Source organism: Bombus pyrosoma, linkage group LG15, assembly GCF_014825855.1.
Source record: "Bombus pyrosoma isolate SC7728 linkage group LG15, ASM1482585v1, whole genome shotgun sequence".
Taxonomy (NCBI): domain Eukaryota; kingdom Metazoa; phylum Arthropoda; class Insecta; order Hymenoptera; family Apidae; genus Bombus; species Bombus pyrosoma.
In genome coordinates, this window is record NC_057784.1 from 10,279,180 (window position 1) to 10,299,101 (window position 19,922).

At 40.3% G+C, this 19,922-nt stretch overlaps 3 protein-coding genes across 9 annotated transcripts in view; 1 reads left to right on the forward strand and 2 right to left on the reverse strand.

Annotated features, from left to right (window-relative positions):
* The window catches only part of LOC122575560 (angiotensin-converting enzyme), a 56,491-nt gene that overhangs the window by 25,066 nt on the left and 11,503 nt on the right, over positions 1-19,922 (forward strand). For all 5 annotated transcript variants that reach the window (XM_043744645.1, XM_043744642.1, XM_043744646.1 and 2 more), the window contains exon 11: positions 14,671-14,811. In XM_043744645.1, coding sequence (XP_043600580.1) covers positions 14,671-14,811 — 141 coding nt within the window. The remainder of the gene's footprint in view (positions 1-14,670; positions 14,812-19,922) is intronic.
* Positions 501-7,034, reverse strand: LOC122575569 (tetra-peptide repeat homeobox protein 1-like). Of its 2 annotated transcripts, XM_043744661.1 has the most exons (4): positions 6,625-7,034; positions 3,958-4,013; positions 3,593-3,818; positions 501-3,373 (listed from the first exon to the last, which is right to left on the reverse strand). In XM_043744661.1, exons 2-4 carry the CDS (start codon positions 3,967-3,969, stop codon positions 2,379-2,381), a joined length of 1,233 nt encoding a protein of 410 aa, XP_043600596.1. In that variant the 5' UTR covers positions 3,970-4,013; positions 6,625-7,034; the 3' UTR covers positions 501-2,378. The 2 variants fall into 2 exon arrangements, with proteins under 2 accessions (XP_043600596.1, XP_043600597.1); XM_043744662.1 differs by lacking the exon at positions 3,958-4,013.
* On the reverse strand, positions 8,059-14,651 carry LOC122575572 (proline-rich protein 4-like). Of its 2 annotated transcripts, none has more exons than XM_043744664.1 (2): positions 10,474-14,651; positions 8,059-9,801 (listed from the first exon to the last, which is right to left on the reverse strand). In XM_043744664.1, the coding sequence occupies exons 1-2, from the start codon at positions 10,540-10,542 to the stop codon at positions 8,722-8,724; spliced, it is 1,149 nt and encodes a 382-aa protein (XP_043600599.1). In that variant the 5' UTR covers positions 10,543-14,651; the 3' UTR covers positions 8,059-8,721. The 2 variants fall into 2 exon arrangements, with proteins under 2 accessions (XP_043600599.1, XP_043600600.1); XM_043744665.1 differs by lacking the exon at positions 10,474-14,651 and adding an exon at positions 10,263-10,415 and having other exon boundaries at positions 8,063-9,801.

The window sequence follows — 19,922 nt, forward strand, 5'->3', positions numbered from 1 at the left end:
GAAGCATTTACGATCGAAGGGAAGGATTTTCTAGAATCAATCGCTTGAATACCTTTTTAATTACTCACAGATACTTAAATTGTAATCGAATTGGCGTGAAATTTCTATCTTTTAATTTTTAATTGCGTAATTAAGCGTGAAAATTTGTAATGTCAAATAGAATTCGAACTAGCACTAGAAAATACTAATATTTTCAGATCGTAACATATAAATCCGCTGCATCAATTTTCTAAAATTTTTCCAATAAATATTTTCATCTTTGTTAATGTATCATTGCATATCGTGTTAAAGATGAGAATTTTCTTTTGCATATATGATATGATTTTTCAATATATACGCGTGTATAAAACGTATATTTCTTTAAAATTCATTGAAGCAGCTATAAATCGTTAAAAATTGGACATTTGATCGGTTTCAAAAATACCAGGAATCTTCCAATCATTCGATATATTTCTTTTTGTAACGTATCAGAAATAGTTATTTCCCATGTCACTAAATTATTCAGTGGCGTTATTTAAAACTATTTAAACTTTCCGACGCCTGATCCAATCGTATCCTAAATTTAAAAAATTTTAAAGTGGGAAGAAAATAACAAATTTATACAACTTCAAAAACCATGAAAATTTATTTATAATGCACCAACGCAAAGGTTCTAGTTCATTAATCTGATGAAAAGCTCGCCAGGAAGGCAACGCTATTTGCGTTTGTCGGATGAAAGCGAACGACCACTTTCTATAAGCAATCGTAAAACTGCGCGAACCCTGAACCACTACGAAGCCATGTTTTTCTATTCTCTGAAGCGAACGTTCCAGAATTTCTATCACGGAACTCTAGTATCTATCTAGTAGTATCTTGCAATTATAGTAATCTATCATTTGTTACTAGTCGTCCCTTTCGCAATATTCCATTTGTACGCTCAGTCAGCCTCCTCGCATCCTTAGGTTTCTTTCTTACCGTAGATCTTCATCGATCACACGAGCGATTGAGTATCTCGTGTCTGGAACAAGTGAAACGAAAACCGGTATAAAAGTTCTTCGTGGTAGTCTTGCCATTTTAAATCGCGCCGCTTTCTTCCTCTGACTCGACAATCAGATTAAATATATTCTCTGGTTCGCAACTTTGCGTGTCTTACATTGAAAAATTTTCCAATCAAACAGATTCATAGCTAAACAGGAAACGTAGAAATTTTCGACGAAAGTCACGAAACTTAATTCTGCTGTTCCTGAATTGAATTACTGAAATTGAGCTGAGCGTACTATGATTACAATTATCGTGTTACGGTGCGTATAGCGATATTAGATTTTGCTAAATAAAAATCACATAATTTGGAAGCTTCTTTCTGGGAATGAAATTTGAGGAACATTTTGCGAATAAATAGAAGAGATTACGATTATTTTTTGGTCGACGATTACGTTTATTTTAATCATATTAGAATTGTGTAATTTTCTGTCGATTATTATTGACGTTATTATTATTTACGAGGAAAGTCTCGATCATGGTCGGAAGTTATGTCGTGGAAGTTCCATACGAATCAACAAGGAACATCAATGCAGTTAATCGGAACGAAGGCAAACGTGACCGGAAGGAAATCGATATCTTGGATTTCATTGCATTTATGTAAAAAATAGATCGTATCTTTTATCTAAATTATTCCAATGTTGTTTTCGGCCCTTATACATGTTTGCAAATTTATATTCGAACGTTATCTTATTGGAAACTTATAGAAATAAATTAACTAACAATCGTAATATCGATATTTCTGTTACATAAATAGAAATTATTTAAAGGGCGATAATTACTAATGGCATCAATGCGCATGTACTACGGTAGAAATTATTCTGTCGATACGCCAATGCAGAACCAGAAAATGCATTCCAGAGAATGTAGGTTGCAGTTCAAGTTTAATAATCGATGACATAGAAATTTTGAAATTCGCTACCTTTGAATTCTTCTTAATAAAACCAATTTTCCTGAAATTCCTTTGAAATTGCTAATAGTATGGTTAGACTGCGAGTATTTGTACAATTTCATATCCTTGTGGCTACAAATAGAAGATAGAGAACCTAAACAGAAATTAATTTCCCTCTGACCCTCCTTCTCTCACTGTAGGAGCCGATACTTTAGATATTTTATATATTTTTACATATAATATACGTTTACATTTCCTACAAATGAGTAAAAGTCCACAATCTTACTCCTAAATAACTCTAATAACTCTAAACAGCGAAACAGCGATTCCACTTACGGTATTGGTATACACAAAAATAAACGGAGAGAGCCATTCAACTATTACCATTGACTCCAAATTTCGCACTAGGAAACGTCCTAACAAAACAAAATTACTCTAACGTTCGCCATGCTATTCACATTCGTCGCTCTCAATCGTGATATTTAACCTCGTCCACGGCCTTTTCCTCTTCTACTGGTACAGGAACGGGTACTTTAACAGCATGGGGAACAGGCTTCTCAACAGAGTAAGGCACAGGTTTCGTCACGTAGACAGGTATAGGTCTATGAATTGGTACCTTCACCAGCACAGGCACCGGTTTTTCTACGGTATAAGGTACCTCCTTTTCCACAGGATATGGTGCTGGTACCGGAATCTTCACTTTGACAGGAATAGGTTTATCAACAGTTACAGGTACAGGTCTTGGTACCTTAACTGTCACAGGTACAGGTACTGGTTTATCAACGGGATAAGGGACAGGTTTGGAAACTAGCACAGGATATGGTTTAGATACCGGTATCGGTATCGGTTGTTCCACCTCGATTTTTATAGGATAATGCACCACTTTTTCGACAGGATACGGTTGAGGCACGTGTACCGGTACTTTTATTGCTACTGGAATTTTTCGTTCGATAGGGATTGGTTCGGGTATTGGTACCTTAACTTCATAATGAACTTTCTTCTCCACAGGAAAGGGGTCAGGTATATAAACCTTGAAAGGTACTGGACGATTGACCGGTACTTGAACCGGATAAGGTACTTCTTTGATCACTGGTACCGGTTTAGGTATCTTCAGTGGAACTTTGACTAAAACTTCTACCGGGTATGGTATTTTCTTTACGACTGGGTAAGGTTGTGGTACAGGTACTTTGACAGGGTACGGTATGTTCTTGACGATGGGATATCGTATCGTTTTTTCGACTGGATAGGGCATTGCGATTTTCTTTATCACGGTTACCACCTTGTGCACGTCTTCGTGCACGTGGCGGCCTAGAACTTGACCCTCTCGGGGTACTCCGGTTGGTATATCGTTGGATTCTGGGATGTAGAGCTTTCCGTTTTCGAGATCGTTGCTGTTGACTGCCATTTCTTGGAGATTTTCCTCTTCTGCTTGCTGGTCTTCCAAGGGCTCATTGTAGGAGTCGTCTGTAACGATCTCGTTTAATTAATATTTATGTACCGTTGGTGTAAATATAAATAACATAATAATCGCTATATTATATAAAAAAATGTGTTGTGCAAAAATACTAGATGAGGAAAAGAGAAATTTGCAGTCTCGCGGCTATAGGTTTTTATTTTAATGAAAATGGACTTCTTACGAAGCGCTTCCTATAAGAAGATATTACAACTGATAAATTTACGTACACGTTTCTTCTACCGACTTTGTAGATCTTGGTTCCCGATCTGTCTTCTCCAAAGCACCGCTCGTTTTCTCTTCAACAACAGAAAAGTTTCGTTCTTGTTTAAAGTACTCCCGTGGCTGTGTACTCATAGTTTGGTAACATTTGTCAGAAGTCAAAACTTGTTTCCGATTAATACGATGACCAGACGATGTTGCCACGGCGAATATCAACAAAATTGCCGTATTTCTCTACAAGTGGAACAAATGAATTTTTTTACAAAAATTACAACATCCTCGAAATTCACTTTTCAACATAATCACACGATATTCAGACACTTGGACGCAAATTTAGACATTCTTCTCTTTCCTCTCTTGTTTCAGAACGTACCATGTAATCCATCGTATAGACTAAGATCCTGGTGTCCGTAAGATTGAAAATTCTAACTAGAAAATTACAAATTAGACGATTACTAGGTAAATTACGTTGCTCTACTAGATTTTGAAGAATTTACGATGCACGTTCCAAACTAGACAGAAGTAAATCAGTTCTGTCGATTTACTATCTTTTATATAGTCGTTCCTCCATCCAGAGCCTGTGCAGAAGTTGATGGATTCACCAAGAGGGGACGCGTCTTCGCTTTCGCGTCTTTTGTCGAGAGTGAAACTCATACAGATAACATCCCGGTCAGGAGCTATCGATTCGAAGAACCTAACTCTTGTTCAATTAGAACGAATAGAATCAAGCATCTAGAAATGGAGCGACACTGAATGTTGGTGAACGAGTTTCAGTCAAGTTCAGTCGGTGTTTTCACGCCTTTTGCGACAACGCTTTTTCCCTGTTGCGACGACCTTGAAATGCATTCCATCGAGAATGCTGGCCGCAACCGATCTTGATGCGAGTCACGCACGGAACGAAAGCGAAAGATCGCCTGACTCTCGGAGTCTTCGGGTGATATGCTTGGGATTTCTAGTTGAAACCGGTGCTTAATAAATTTAGCATATTTTTCCTAGATTCTTCCTTTCTAGCAGAAGATATCGAGTTAAAGATAATAAAGGGTGGAAAATTGGAACTGAAGTCGTAATTTCAAGAAACAATAATTCTAAATAATAGAAATGATAAAATTGCAGACATTACATATACACGACTTTATCTCGAATAATCTGAACAGATTGAAATTTGTTTTACACGCAAAGTGCTAAAATTTTCCAAACATCTTATTATTCTGTAACGTTGATAGGAGACACTGACTGCTAACAAATGTTAGATCCAGCGTATATAAGCAGAGAAATTAAGCGAATCAAGTTCTAACGTTTATGGCCTTCCGGATACCAACCGGAAAGATGTAAGCGACAAACCGTGTAAGACATTCACGGTCATGGACTATGTCGATTGAAACTGTACCGCGGTTGTGGCCATAATCGAGTAAATAGTGGACAGTCCTTCGCAAAGGTATACGTAATCGAAGAAGGGGAACATTGGCCGCGGAGAAAATATGGAATCGCGTTAACTGGGACCGTTTTACGGGGATTTCACGGCGGACACGCGATGATCACGGGGCCTTGAACAAATTCTGATCCTTTTCGGTAGCGTTTCTGTCATGCTCGATGCACCATGCAAATTTTTTCCATGCACGTTGTTACTGACAACTGGTATCGCTCAGCAGTGAGTATAGTTTTCTTCTTTCGCGAGGACACGAAACACGTTTTAGAGAATTTTTAGAGACATATATGGGAATTATGGAGGAACTGTGTTTTAAAATATTTCGAGAAATCTGCCAATCGTTTCGAACGCGTTTGTTTTGTAATTGTTTATTTTTATATTACTTTTTAGTGTCCAGGAAATTTTTATTCGTATTTTTGCATCGTTACGTCACTTCTTTGCGTACACGCATAAGATATTCGTGAAAAAGACCAAAATATTCGAATACTCTCGTGAGCGATTACAAGTTAAAATTGTGAGAAAAAGAGTCATTAAGAAATCGTTCGAAATTAAGAAATAAAAATTTCACTTTCAGATATTTGAATTTGAAAGCGCACACTACTAGAACTACGTTCTGGAGTCAATATGCAAATAACTTTCTTTTTATACTTAATGATGTGGTCATTACGATCAAAATTATTAAGCGTGAGAAAACTCCATTCATGCAGCGCATTTGCGAATTTGGGTACCCTGTAATTGATTAATTATTGAAATCATTGCGATGTCTGTAATTAAATTAAAGTCCCTCTGACGATATGTAAAATCGGCCTTATTGTATTAATTACGATTATTTAATAGATAAGCCATTGAATAACGAGGTGGAGTCACGCGACCGATTACAAACGACCTCTTGATGGAGAAAAACCATCTTGATTAATTAAAAGAATCCAGCTTCGTTACATAGTGCGCGTCATTAGCATAATTGGCCGTCTTCGCTTTCGATGCGTGCACGGTGTATACTAACGAACTATTATTTATAGCAATTGTATGCCACGCTAGAAACGATTTATCGGATGTTTCACTCTTTTAAAGTTCTATTACGATCAGCGATTTAGAAAGATTTCAATTTAAGTTTCCGGTCACAGCACCATTTATCTCGAATTGAAATCTAGTCATTATACGATTTATCGAATATTCGGTCCTGTCGCTGGTAGTCTCATTTCGAATGAACTGCTGTAACTGCAGTCGATATCGTTTCCCACAGTTGCTTAATTTTAATTTTCTTATATAACGATTCAATCGTCTCTGCGAACTTAAAACACGATACTATTTTCATTTGGCGTTTCAGTTTCGAATTTAACTTTTTTCTTTAACTACTCAGATTCCCAACACGCAAAAGTGAATATACCGATCATTGTAAAATTCGTACGGCTTCTTTACCGACGCTCGCTACGAGTAAAAGTTGAAGAAACTGCCGAGCCACGCGCAAATAGCGTTGCAGGAATGAAAATTCAGTTCGTTATTAGAAATCACTAATTAGAAATATCAGGAAAAGTTAACGTATAAATTTATATCGATATATACTTATGATAATGAAATAAAGGAAGGAATAAAATAAAAAAGTTGCGTACATACCAGCTGTCCAAATTTCACTAATTAAAAAAAGAAATGAAAGAAAACACCACAGGAACCAAGGTACAAAGACCTAGATGCAAGTAGAAACGCTCCTCGCCCAGTCAAAAGTCGCGAAGGGGAATTAGGACCGTTCCGGTCGGACACGAAGCGGCGAGTTTCTCTCCCATGACTATCTTTCGTACGAAGGGGAGGTCTCTCTCACTTTCAGCCTCGGTGGAAGTCGCGTGCGGTTCGATTGCATAAGAGTTGCCGGCTTGCTCGACGGACGAGCACGAAGCGTGTGATTCGTGAGTCAAGTGACTGTGCTTGGGCACGGTCGAAGTGGGTCGAAGCGCAAAAGTCAAACTCATTGTATATCATGAATATCATGAAAAAATTGAACAAAGAAATTCGACTTTCGTTTACCGTGACCTTGCAAGGAGAAAATATTTCTTTATTTACATTCTCGATACGTTCTTTTACGTTTTTTTTTTTTCTTGTTCATTTCCACTTTCGGTTTGTCGTTTAAATTTTCTCTCCTGCTTTTTTATTTTTCTGCTTACCACTGAATTGCAAACGTCAACGTGGGAGAATTAAATAAGTCGTGGGCGTAATCCGTCGGCATACTCGGCTACTTCAAGCTCTAGCCAACGACGCGACGTCAATTAACGATTCCAACGAACAGAGAGCCACGTGCGCGAATCTCTTTAATTAAAATAATGCTGCTGCTTTTTCGAGGAGTTCGCACAAGGCACGCGTACATTGAAATCGTATGTAGCCGAAGAATCCATCGGAGTTGCTTAACGAACGCGCAACGAAGATAATTGAAGGTTGCTGAAGAATCGTTGCTAAAGTTTCCGGTACTTCCATCGAACTTGTACGCCTTGTCGATAATCGCTTTCCCTTTGGCGGCTTTGTTCGAGACTGGCATACGCTCAGAAATTGTTAAACTCGCTCGAACATTCAGAGCCACTGGGAATTGCTAATAAAAAGAGGGAAAAATAATACGTTCGATATAAGACGAAAGAAAAGCGAAAATCGATAAGATCGCGTTTCCACGAATCTTTTCCTGAGTATTCCGGTAATTCCGTGGAAAGTGTATGTGGGTCAAAGAACAACGAGCTGTATATCGGTGCAAATTACGAGGACACGTTGACGGTAAGGGGCGATCAAGAGCATCGATTTGGCTGGCCCGTGTTGGCAGCGAGAGAAGTGGGTCGTGGCTCTGCCATCCGGTTTAGCGTGTCGTCGATAGAGCACGCGAATCTTCCGTGCACCTGCACGCATGGTCGCTCGGACTATTGGAAGAAAGTTTCAAGTAGAAAGTGAAACTCGCGAATTCGCGAACTCTGTCCCTTCGATCGAAGCACGTGGAAAGCGAGCATCCGATCGTGACACGGATTCTCCCACAACCTTGTAATAATATCGACGATTCGAGGACTGTCGATCGACAGAGAACGTGAAATTGTTTCTGAGATCGTCGATGATAAATATCGTTGTAGAATAGTTAATGAATAGGAACGGCGAGGGACGTCGGTGAGTCGAGCACGCGGAAAACGAAAGTGGAAATTGTTAAACTAGTCGTGACATCGCGTCGGTCGAAGGAATCCGAGGGAAGGTCGTATCGAGCGTGAAACAACACACCGTTCATTATTCTTTAGGTTGTTAATATTTATAATTCGTACAAAAATACATGTATTCTGCTATTTCGGTAAAAAAAAAAAGAGAAGGTGAGATAAGCGAGCTGTTGGTCGAAGATTGCTAAAGACGGGCTCCAACTACGAATCTCTCGATTTCTTCGTATCCATGACTCGCGTCGCCATGTTTGCGGGGTTTGTTACGATCGACCTCGGAGGAACTGGTCTCTGGAGCAGCGCGATGTGTTCGTTAGACTCGCGGCTCACCCCTGTCGCGATCCAGGTACAAGAAGAAATTCGTGAATAGACGCGTGCCATCGAGTACCGTTCCCTTCCGACTCTCGTCAATTTCGTTTCTTCTTTTCTCTCCTCTGTTTTCCTAAAGCTGCTCGTCGATTGCTCGATGTCGCCGGTACGTGATTACCATCCGAAAGATCGCTCGAATGTTAATCAAACCGGAACAAACGCGACTGGAACGAAGTTAATGATAACCGTGGCCACCCGCCCACTCGCTGCTGTAACCAACGTCATGTACCGGAACTGCTACTGGTACTTTAACTGGGTACGGAACAGGTTTCTCGACTGGGTAGGGCACCGGTTTTTCGATGTGAACTGGATACGGTCTGTCTACTGGAACCTTAACTTCCACCGGCACCGGCCTTTCCACGGGGTAAGGTACTGGCTTCTCGACCGGATACGGTTGTGGTACCGGTACCTTTACCGGGACAGCGACTGGCTTCTCCACCGGAACTGGATACGGTCTGTCGACTGGCACTTTGACTGCGACTGGCACTGGTTTTTCCACTGGATAGGGTACTGGCCTGTCGACGTGCACGGGGTAGGGTTTGAGTACTGGCACGTGGATCGGACGATCAACAGGAACCTTCACCGGAACCAATTTTTCTACTGGATAGGGGGCTGGTACATGGACCGGAACTTTGACCGGCACTGGGACAGGTTTCTCGACTGGGTACGGTTGTGGCACTGGTACCTTTACCGGATATGGTACGTGTTTCTCCACGGGGTAAGGCTGTGGAACCAAAACTTTGACGGGGTATGGGCGATCGACGGGTACGTGAACCGGATATGGAACCTTCTTCTCCACGGGGTACGGTTGGGGTACGTGTACTGGAACCTTGACGAGGACCTTGACTGGATAAGGCTTTTCCACCGGGTACGGTTGCGGTACTGGAACCTTCACAGGGACTGGGTAGGGTTTCTCCACGGGGTAAGGCACGTGTTTCTCCACGGGATATGGAACAGCTACGTTCTTAACAACGGTCACGGTCTTGACGTGTTCGTGTCCACCATCGTATCCACCATAGCCACCATAGCCACCATAGCCACCGCCATAGCCGCTGCCGCTTAATTCCAGACCACCGTGTCCACCAGATCCGATGTCATAACCACCGTCGTAGCTGTAACCGTAACCGAGACCCAACAGGCCGCGTTTCTCTTGTTTTTTCGTGGAATTGTCTTCCAACGAAGCTTCTGCTTTCTCAGACGTCTTTTCCTCGGCCCACGTGGACGAAACCAACAGGGCGATCGCTGTTGTGTAAACCTAGAAAACCACATCGGAACGTTAGTATTTGGTCGAAGACCGGATCACATAGTCGACTAGACTAGCTATGAAAACGAAAGCGATTCGAGAGACCGGTTGTAAACGGATCGTACGGACGATTTCGAGTTTCTAGACCAAAAGACACCGGCTGAGTCGCGATTACTGGGATTTTCGGGGAATCCCCAGAAGCTGGATCGGATTTTATCGCAACGGGATCACTGTGCGCGAATCTACGAATCGACGTTACGATTCTTGGAAGTACAAATAGGTTACGATCGATTTGTTGGAAAGCAACGTCCCGATACGGAAACTACAGAACCAGCTCGAAATAGAAATCATTCACTGCGCGACGTGAACGCGTAATCGTATCTTTCTGGTCACTACTCGACCCCGTTGTTCCGGTCGCCGGTTTCTCGGACAGGGGCCGATAGTCGTTCCCCTTCGTCGTGTCACTCACGTACCAGGATTCTCATTTTTGCTCTCGAGATATTCCAGGTGCGTCCAGAAGTGAACTGGATGCTGATTGCCGTTGGTTCGTCGCCTTATATACGCGGCATACTTTCGCCTTCGCCACCCGGGCCCGACACACCGTACCCCCCTCGTTACACCTCTTTGTTCGCGTAGAACGACCACGATCGGCTACCACTCCCCTTTGGGAGACACACGACTCACCTCCCCACGCCACTCCGAAACGTCCCTCTCCTTAGGCAACAGTTTCGTTTTCTTCGTCGTCCGAGGCATCCCCACTGTTGACCACCGTGGATTCCACTGTTATGCGGATACCCGACATATCGGTACCCCGACATGCGTATAGGTCGTTTCCAGTGTTAAACACCTGACGTAGCTGTGACGTTTATTTTTAGATTTTTTTCGAAGATGGAGTCTCGCGGAATTCCCGGTGAGTTTGAATTGTTGGGTGAATAGGTTGGGACAGGCTGCTGTTTAAGCGCTTTAAGACCGATCTATCATATGTAAATTACGTGACAGCTGAATTTCTCCGATATCATAATTACTTTATTCTTGGTGAGTTTGAACAGAAGTAGATCGGTGGATTTCTAATATCAATCCTGACGTCGTGCTACTTTAGAACGAAAAGCTAAAATTAGCTTAAAATTATTTTTCTACTTTCATTTTTAATACGATTCTCGATAACCGGAATACATATTTTGATTAACAGAATTGATCCTTTACCTACAATTCTGTGTTCTAATTTTCAAAGGTAGTAATATCTTGATTATTTTATTCATATTGTTTCTATTCTGTCTCCATTGGATCATCGTGGTATCCTCGATCAATCGAAATTCTTGCTCTAAATTCTTCCTCCGCTCAACCTTCTCTCCTAACAATATTTTAGTCGCAATAATATTTTGCACAAAGAAAGAAAATTAGTTCCCTATTTATACGTTTCGCCTTGCCTATGAAATCCTAATTGCTTCTTCAGCGACGTTTATATTCGAAAGAGAAACATAAGAGGAAAATTTTGAACGTAATACTCGTGCATCTGACGTAACGTGTCAAATGTCCGTATACAAAAATCTCTCTGTCACGTTGCATCCGCACTCGTTCCTTTCTCCGTAGTTTCGCCCCAACTTCCGACTGCGCGTAATTCGCATACCAACCTGTTGACGCGTCGAAAATATCTCTCTTTAATAATCGCATCTCTTATGTATTTCCTCTCTTATTCTAAACCTCAACCTCATTTGTAATCTCCATAGAACGCAATGAATCGACGAAGTATCGAACACAAAGGGTTCTTTCTATTTCGATCGACGTTTCAATACTATTTCCTAAGTCGCTACATAGAACTCGGTACTATTGCGGTACATGAAATGTACCAATTCGACGAATATTGTCCTCTTTTCTCCAACCGGACATGATCGTCGCCGATAAACGATAATCGAATCGGTGCAACACGTTCCAACTCCTCTTCCCTTTCTCCCTGTTTTACCGTTCCGTTTTCGTCCTTCCTCTCTCGACGGCAACCTCGACGGTTACGTGTGCACCAAGCCGTAGGTGCTCACCCGTAAGGATTTATCCGCCGCCAATCTCGTGGGTGCAACCATTGCTCCCTTTCATGAGACACGCGGTCCTACGTCACGATTTCCCTCTCTTTTCCTAGTTTGTCCCCGGTTCCGTTTTCTGCCGCTACCGATTAAAATTCTGAAACCGCTTCTAGCATATTTTCTATAGAGGAAGAAGAAAGTAAGAAATAACGTGATTCATTTTGTACTTTTATTCTCGTAATTAACGATGTTTCATTTTTGTTTCCTCCTTTAATTCATATGCCCCGAACAGTTTTATAGGTAGAAAAGTTCCGATAATAGAAGTTCGCTAGCTCTATTCCCATCAGCTGCTCTTATTAATTGCGATAATAGGAGCCGACGCGCGACGTTCGGATAGCTGAAATTCACCGACAATTTCCACGCAAACGTTCAGTTGCGTATCGAACGTATACGTCTTGAGAAAATAGAAGTTTTACGTAGGATTTCTTAATTAAAAGCTGTATACCTTGATACACTGTAAGGTACTTGATACGACATTTCATGAGATAATTAACTCTCCATAGTATTCGCAATTTTATATACATACGATTGATCGATAGGAATACATTTCTACGTAAGATCGGACGAGAAGACAAGAAATCGAATCCTTGAAACGTTTTAATCCCTAAATTTAATATAAACGTGTTATACCTTATAAAACGTCTCGCGTTCCCATTACAATTTGCAAGTTCTCTTCTCACCAAATGTTTTGTAACGTACACACACACACACACACACACACACACACACACAACGTCTACTTGCACGATGGTCGTTAGGAATGTATAATGTACAATCGATGTTTATGCTGACCACTGGCGAGATCGTAGGATCGTTACGTAACGACTGTGCACGGCGAGATGCTCGCGATTACCGTGCGCACGATTTACATTCGATCGAAGGGAAATTGATAGTCGAAATGTGGGCAGTATATGAAACGATCGAGAATTAGCTTTATTTATGAAGGATACGTTTATAATAAATCACGCGCGTTAAATCGAGGTGTTCCATTAATAAGAATATGAGTTAACGCGAGATTTCATTTAGCCGTTCGACCATTAGAAAAATAAAATCTTGAGACGAATCTACGAGGAGTAGGATTTGAAAGTCGAATCCATTTGACGGCTTTCGAATTATTATCTATCGTTAAAAGGAAACATCAGATATCGACGTTCCTGCCGGTTATTAGATGGATTTGAAATATCTGAAAACCTTTGGGTCGATTTGACTAAAACGATGGAAACGAACTGTCGCTTGTAAATCACAAGCCCTACCATTCACAACGAACGCTTCTCCTTGAATTCAATTACCGTCGTTTTCCTCGCCTCGAGATGGAAGCTTCGATCCTTACGGCCTATCGTCGATTTCTATCTTGAACCAAGCACGTGGGCAGGAGCTCGAAGGTTAACGGATAAAAATTCGCCAGAATACGCGTATTCTCGCTGCTGCGTAACCGTCCGACAGACTTTTTTATCCCGTTCAATTTCACCTCTCTTGGTTACGTTCGATGGTATCAATCGTAATAGCCGCCTTGGATTTCTTTTTTTTTTTTTTGCCTCTTTCACTAACGAATCGACGATCAACGATGAAATTTAGGTGAAAGAAACTTTCGGAGAAACCTTGGACTTCGAAGATATGGCCTAACCTTCATAATTCGCTGGAAAATCGATATCTCGCTCGCTATAACATGTAGAATTCAAGATTAGCATCATCCTTTGCCATCGACTGCCTGTTATCCTTGTTACCTGATTATTTAGATTGATACTGCCGCTCGCATGTATAATCACGAGAGACGAGCGAAGGCGGACAGTGATTTAAACCGTTAGAATATGTCGCGTGATTACATCGGTGAGAAATACATTTTCTTATGAAATGTTCTTTGAAAATTTCAACGTTAACTATGTACTTGAATAAAAACAAAAAGCGTACAGGTTTTGAGCAGTTTAACTTGGGACGGGCTCGCTTCCAGCTCATTTCTACAAAAGCTCATTTCTACAAAAGCTTGTTTCTACAAAAAAAAAAGTGAGTAGGTTATCGGTGAGAAAAAGCATCCAACGTGCTCACTGACGAAAGTAAGAATTCGTCGCGCGAAAGTGAAACCAAAAATCTCGGTCATAAAACAGCCACGGCATAATTACGGATCGTTATGAAACTATCGACGCTCCAGTCGAGGATCGGCCTGGCGACATTCCTTACTTTCGCGATCGCGGTCGTAATAATTTCCTGCGACTGGCCACGACGCAGCCTCTTTTCGATGGAAAGTAGACGAACAAGAGCGTAACAACGATCCGCGAAGGATAGTCCCCGCGTTTATTACGTAAAGGTCGTCGTCGATGAAGAGTCTCTGTGAAACGAGTCTCTCTCTTTTTCTCTCTCTCTCTCCCTCTGTCTTCTTTCCATCTTCCTTCTTTTCCACTTTCATCGCGTTACTTCTCCGAGAGAAGATCTATCCGAGAAAGAACAAGCACGACCTTCGAATCGTTGAAAGGAATCCTAAGCGGCGAATCGACCTCGTTGACACTGACCTTGAAGGAGACGTCGCAGTTTCTTCGTAATTCGCAAAAAGTCGCCACGGTTGAGGTCGTTAAACGCTTCGCCAATTAATCGGCTCACGATCACCTCCCGATTCTTACCTAGTTCTAAATATCTGCTTGTTAATTTTCGATTCGTCTCCGCCGTACCGTGGATTTGTTGTTGGCGAGAGTTCCCTGAAAGATTTTTCTCGGTCGATCGCAGTGTCGATACGCTGATGCGCGTTTAAATATGCAGTTTGTCACAAGGAGATTGCACGACGCTCGTTAAGTTCGCTTTCTCCCGTGTTCCGCAGGAACTTTGTAGCAGGGGTCCTTCAGTTTCAACTCTATCGCGCGTTGTGCGAAGCGGCTGGACAGAGGAACGTAGACGATCCCAGGAGACCTCTGCACAGATGCGACTTCTACAGAAGCCCGGAAGCTGGCAGGATCTTGGGGTGAGTATTTTGATGGAATATTAACCATGAGTTTATGAGACAAGAACGTCGAATATAATATTAATATTAATTACGTGTATCGTTTTAAGCGAAACGACGATTTTTTTTTTAAGTAAAACCAAGTAGTATAACGGATAGCGCATGTCGTCGAATAGTACTTGTAAGCACGTTTGGTTCATGGAAGTATCTTAGCGCAAGTGGTACTGCAAAGCACCGCAAGTCCATAAAGGGTTGAACCAAAATTCAATATTGAGACATTCGGCACCAGTTGCGCGAGTATTAGGTAACGAGAAAAACTCAACGATAGCCTGTCGTAAAAGGCGAACTTAACGTCTCCGTTTGCCAGAAATATTCTCAACAAAGCGAACGACTTTCTCAACGACATGATAAATAGATTGAACGTAACCGCTGTCCGTTTCTTCTTGTGCCTGCTCGCGAGTAACGTTAGCGAAACAGTTTTACGCCTGATTCGACGACCGCGCGGAAAAGACAGAAAAAAAGAAAGCAGGTGGGAAAGAAAAAGAGCGAAACGAACCGCAGGAGCGCCGCTTTGGCAGCCAAGGACCGCGTTAAACCGTCATAAAGCGTGAACGCGTAACGTAACTCGGGCTAACAAGATTGACGAAGGAACACAGCACAGAAAATGTTTGAACGATTTCGTGAGGATCGGACTAATCGTGTTAGTTTTAACACTACCTCGCTCGTAAGAAGTCCGTAAGGTCGAAGTATAACGATTAACTAACCGATAGAAAAAATTCCGCTTTACGAAACACAGCATACTTTCCCTTTTCATCTGCCATATGCCCTGGCCATCATCGCTGGATCATTTTACGGAAGGAATGCTCGAGAATGGAGAAGATATATAGCAAGTCGTTTTCACTACATTCGCAATATCGTGCAAAAATTGTCGATCATTTATCATAGAAATGTTCTACTTTTAGAAATGTTGTTGTACATGTTACTTCGTGTCATTAGACTACGATATGCCAAGTTTCTGATTCTTTTCTATATTCATCTTTTTTTTAACAAGTATCGTTATCTTTCGTTTTTAAAATTCATTCTACGATATATCGTTCTATTGTAGAAATGGAAATTTTCTCCTTTATACAAAGTTTTCATCTTTTAACTTTTGCACATACCAGATACGATTCGAAGTAATGCAATATTTTAATTATATTATTATTTCTTTCCAACAAACATGCAACGAGTAGGTGATCCAATACTCGTGACCTAGCATAAAATCAGCGTAGGTGGTGCAAGTCTTTTACGCATTACCTCGTGATGATACAAAGACATCGTCTGCGTTCCTCAACTTCCTCTGTCGTCCAATACAAAATTACATATTTCTCTAACCCGGTAGCAACTCGAAACGCGTTTGAACTTCGTTCCACCTGATAGAACATAGATTTTTGGTATTTTACAGCTGTAAGAACACGGATTTTTCTCTCGACAGAATTTCGAAAAAGGGCACTTTCGAATATTTATACGCCGATTTCATAACGAGCTCGGTTAAAAATTCACGCTTCTCGAGAAAGTAAGAGGAATATTTTTAAAAATTGAAAGCACATAGTTCACCTTTTTGGATATTTCTAACGAAAGATCGCGAAAAGAAGGAATCTCTCGAACGATACGTAAGAATAAAATGAAATCGATAAAAACATGGGACTCTGTGTAAGATTCTGCGATTAATATATTCCGAGATACCACATGCGCAAAGAACGTGTTCCTCGCTTTTAAATAAAACGTGCTAGTCCTAGTCGTATAGTCCGTGCTATATCGACATCCGAAACTAATTTGATTTCCATAATTTTTCATAAATGTCAACGGACTACGAAAACAGGAATTTCAATTTTATCGGTTAAGCCAAACGGCGAACACAGGAATTGGTTTGGGACATCCGAAAAATTTTTTGTCACAAGGGTTCTGATTTTTTAACCTGATTAAAAGTCAAGGCTAACGCCGAGTTTCCTACTTACATATTTGCATGGATACTCGACTGGCCTGTCCTTCTGCGATATCACTTTAAAAATAGTTCAGACGTGTTCTTCGAAATAACTACAGTCTTTCATTCATGACATATATGTTTAATAAACATTACAAAATATTTCCATTCCATGAGATTATTTGACGATAACGAAACACGCGTGTTAAATTGTACAGGAAAAAGATATCTGGTGTTCCTTTTGTAACAAGTCCTCATGACGAATACATATACTCATGATGAATACATATTATATCATTTAGTCGAGGCTAACGTTAATAGCGTTGATAAGCGGATAGAACAGCGTCTTACGCGACTATCGAAAGTACACGCTATACTTTTACAAAACCGTGTCATCGATCGATTACGTGACGAACGATTGCGAAAAACTTATATCAGAGTTAAAAAATCAAGTAGTCCACTGTAACGTTAGTTAGTTCTTCAATTTCTCGTACATTGCAGAAAGATCACGCTTGTACAGAAACGATGCTCGAACTCTTTGTGTCGTAAGCTCTGAACGACGCATTAACCCTGAATAAAATGTCGACTAACTTGAACGACTAGTTTATTTAATTGATTAAAAGACAAACGACGAAATAACATGTAAGAGTTGCGTGAATTCCACATTATCGAGAAACGTTAAGTATTACGTAAACAAGAAAGTTCTATCGTTTCTTTTGTGACAGAGAGGAATGATGCAGACACGTAGAAAAGAACGTATAGAAATATAGAAAAACGTAACAGATATGTTACAAAGACGCCAGTAAATATAGTAAATCGATCATGAAGAGGTTGCAAATAAAACGTCGTTCTATTGCAAGAAAAATTAACAGACACCTAATAAGCTGTAAACTGGAATCATCGAATCTCTCAAGGATTCTATCTTCGAGTTTTTTCTTCTTGAAACTAATCAAGTTTCCTTATGATTTTAAGATGATCGTAAAAAAACATCAGAGAATCTAAATTAGAGAAATAAAAATTTTTTAGCTTCATGAAAAAATGGCAGAAATAATTGGTATCTGGACGATCTGCTAGACCTTGGCTTGATATATGCTCGTTTAAGATGTTCCTCGCGATCCTTTGTCACAGAATCAAATTATTCAACCTGGATTGGAGGAACTTGAGAATTTTTGAAATTTTATTTCAGCAAATCAACTGCTTCCTTCTCCGAAGCCGTCGTCAGTGTAATCAAATAAAACATTTTGATATTTAGTCTGACCTATAGGAACGTTGTTCTTCTCTTTTTATATCGCAAAGTATCTGCATGAAACACGTATAAAATTGAAATAACATGTTCGCACGTTTAAATTATTTGACTCTGTCGCTTCGCTAATAACGAGTGATATCTTCTGCTTCCATTAAACTGATCAATTCCATCTTTTATAAATTTCTCACTTTTATTATACGGATACACGAATGTTCAATTATCTATAAGAAAACGAAATTGAATAAAGAAATAATATAATTTACGATAAAAATTGCACCATGTAATAATTAATAATAAAAAAATATGGAAAGAAGATAATAATAAAATACGCACTTCTTTTTCTAGTTTGTAATCGCTGATCAATTGTTCAAACACTTTCAAACACGGAACATTTATCAAACGGCAACCAATTTCTTGAGCCATCGCGAAGATTATGATGGGTGACGTGCCAAAAAAAGACACATAAACGATCAGAGTCCATTGTCCATAAATCATTCAGGATTTACAAGAAACCCACGCTACATCATTTCCTAAGCGTTTAACGATATAGAAAAAAATTACAAAATCAGCAATTGTGGGAAGATATTATACACAGACAAAGCTCGCTAACTCGAGCCTTAATGGAAGAATCAAAATTTTCGAGTTCTAGAGGTTTCGATTGTATGTGGAATTTTTACTCGAAAAGTATTCGACATGAAGAAACTTTGTACGAAGCTACAATTATTTTCACCTTCTCGGAAAATGTTATCATTTGATATATATGTCGGGTTAACATTAGAATTTTGGGCGCGTATCAATTCTTCATTTGAATTTGCCATCGTTTTGCACAACAGAAATTATATTTACACGTATAAATATGACTTTTACAAAGTTTAACGATTAATAAGTTTAACGAACACTGTTAACAATATTCTTGGGTTCAAACGAATCCACGGTCAACGGGGAAAACTCTTTGTACAATAGATTATATTTTTCCTGAGACATAAAATGACGTTAGCTGTGACGCTCGGTTACTTTCAGACTGACTGCACGATATCAGTAAACTCTCCAAGGAGATCACAATAAAAGATTGACTCGATCTCATTTGTCAATTACATATTGATTAGGGATATCAACAAAATTCCAGGCGCCGTTGCTAGGCAGACCTGCGTAGAGCCGACATTGCTCCTGGCCGAGGCTTGTTTGTTAATACAGCGTCGATATCGGTACTTCTTCTGTCAGGTTAAAACGTTCATTTCGTGACCGTAGCTACGTTCAGCGACCAGTTGTGTCACCTCGAGCCCAAGTATTGTGGTTTTTTCCAAAATTCCAAAAGAAAGGCTCGATGTCCCTACATCTCCGACATATATAAATACATAAGTTAAACATATGCACGTGGTCAAAGTGCGATGAAGTAGAGATACGACTTGTGTCAGCTTATGTTACTTGAGACAATCCTAACGATCGGTTTCTCACATCTTGTGACACGTGGCATAGCTATAGGCACACTTCCAGTTGCAAAGGCAGCGACGAAACAAGTTCCACTTGTCAGAGATCTGGCTATTGTAAATTCCAGTTACAGAGGTAACATAATGCATCTGAATGCGTGACAAATAATTCGAGTTAATGTCAGTTTTATTTCGATTTCCAGAGGTCTTCGCGGCAGGGCAAAAGGAAATGAGCAAAGCTGCGGTCTTGTAGAGATTTTCTGTGGTAATTTATCCTGTCGTCGAGTTTGTTTTATTTTATTATATTATATTTCTTTTATTTTCCAACGCGAGGAATCCTCATCGAAAATCTTTTATTTGCATCTCCGAATTTTCGTTCTGGCGTTATCTGTGTCTGTTACCTCGCACAGATTGAGATTCCTAATAAGAGTAGGAACATAAGGAAACCCCGGATTATTGGCTGAGATTGAAAGGAACGAGCGATACTTTCAAGGTC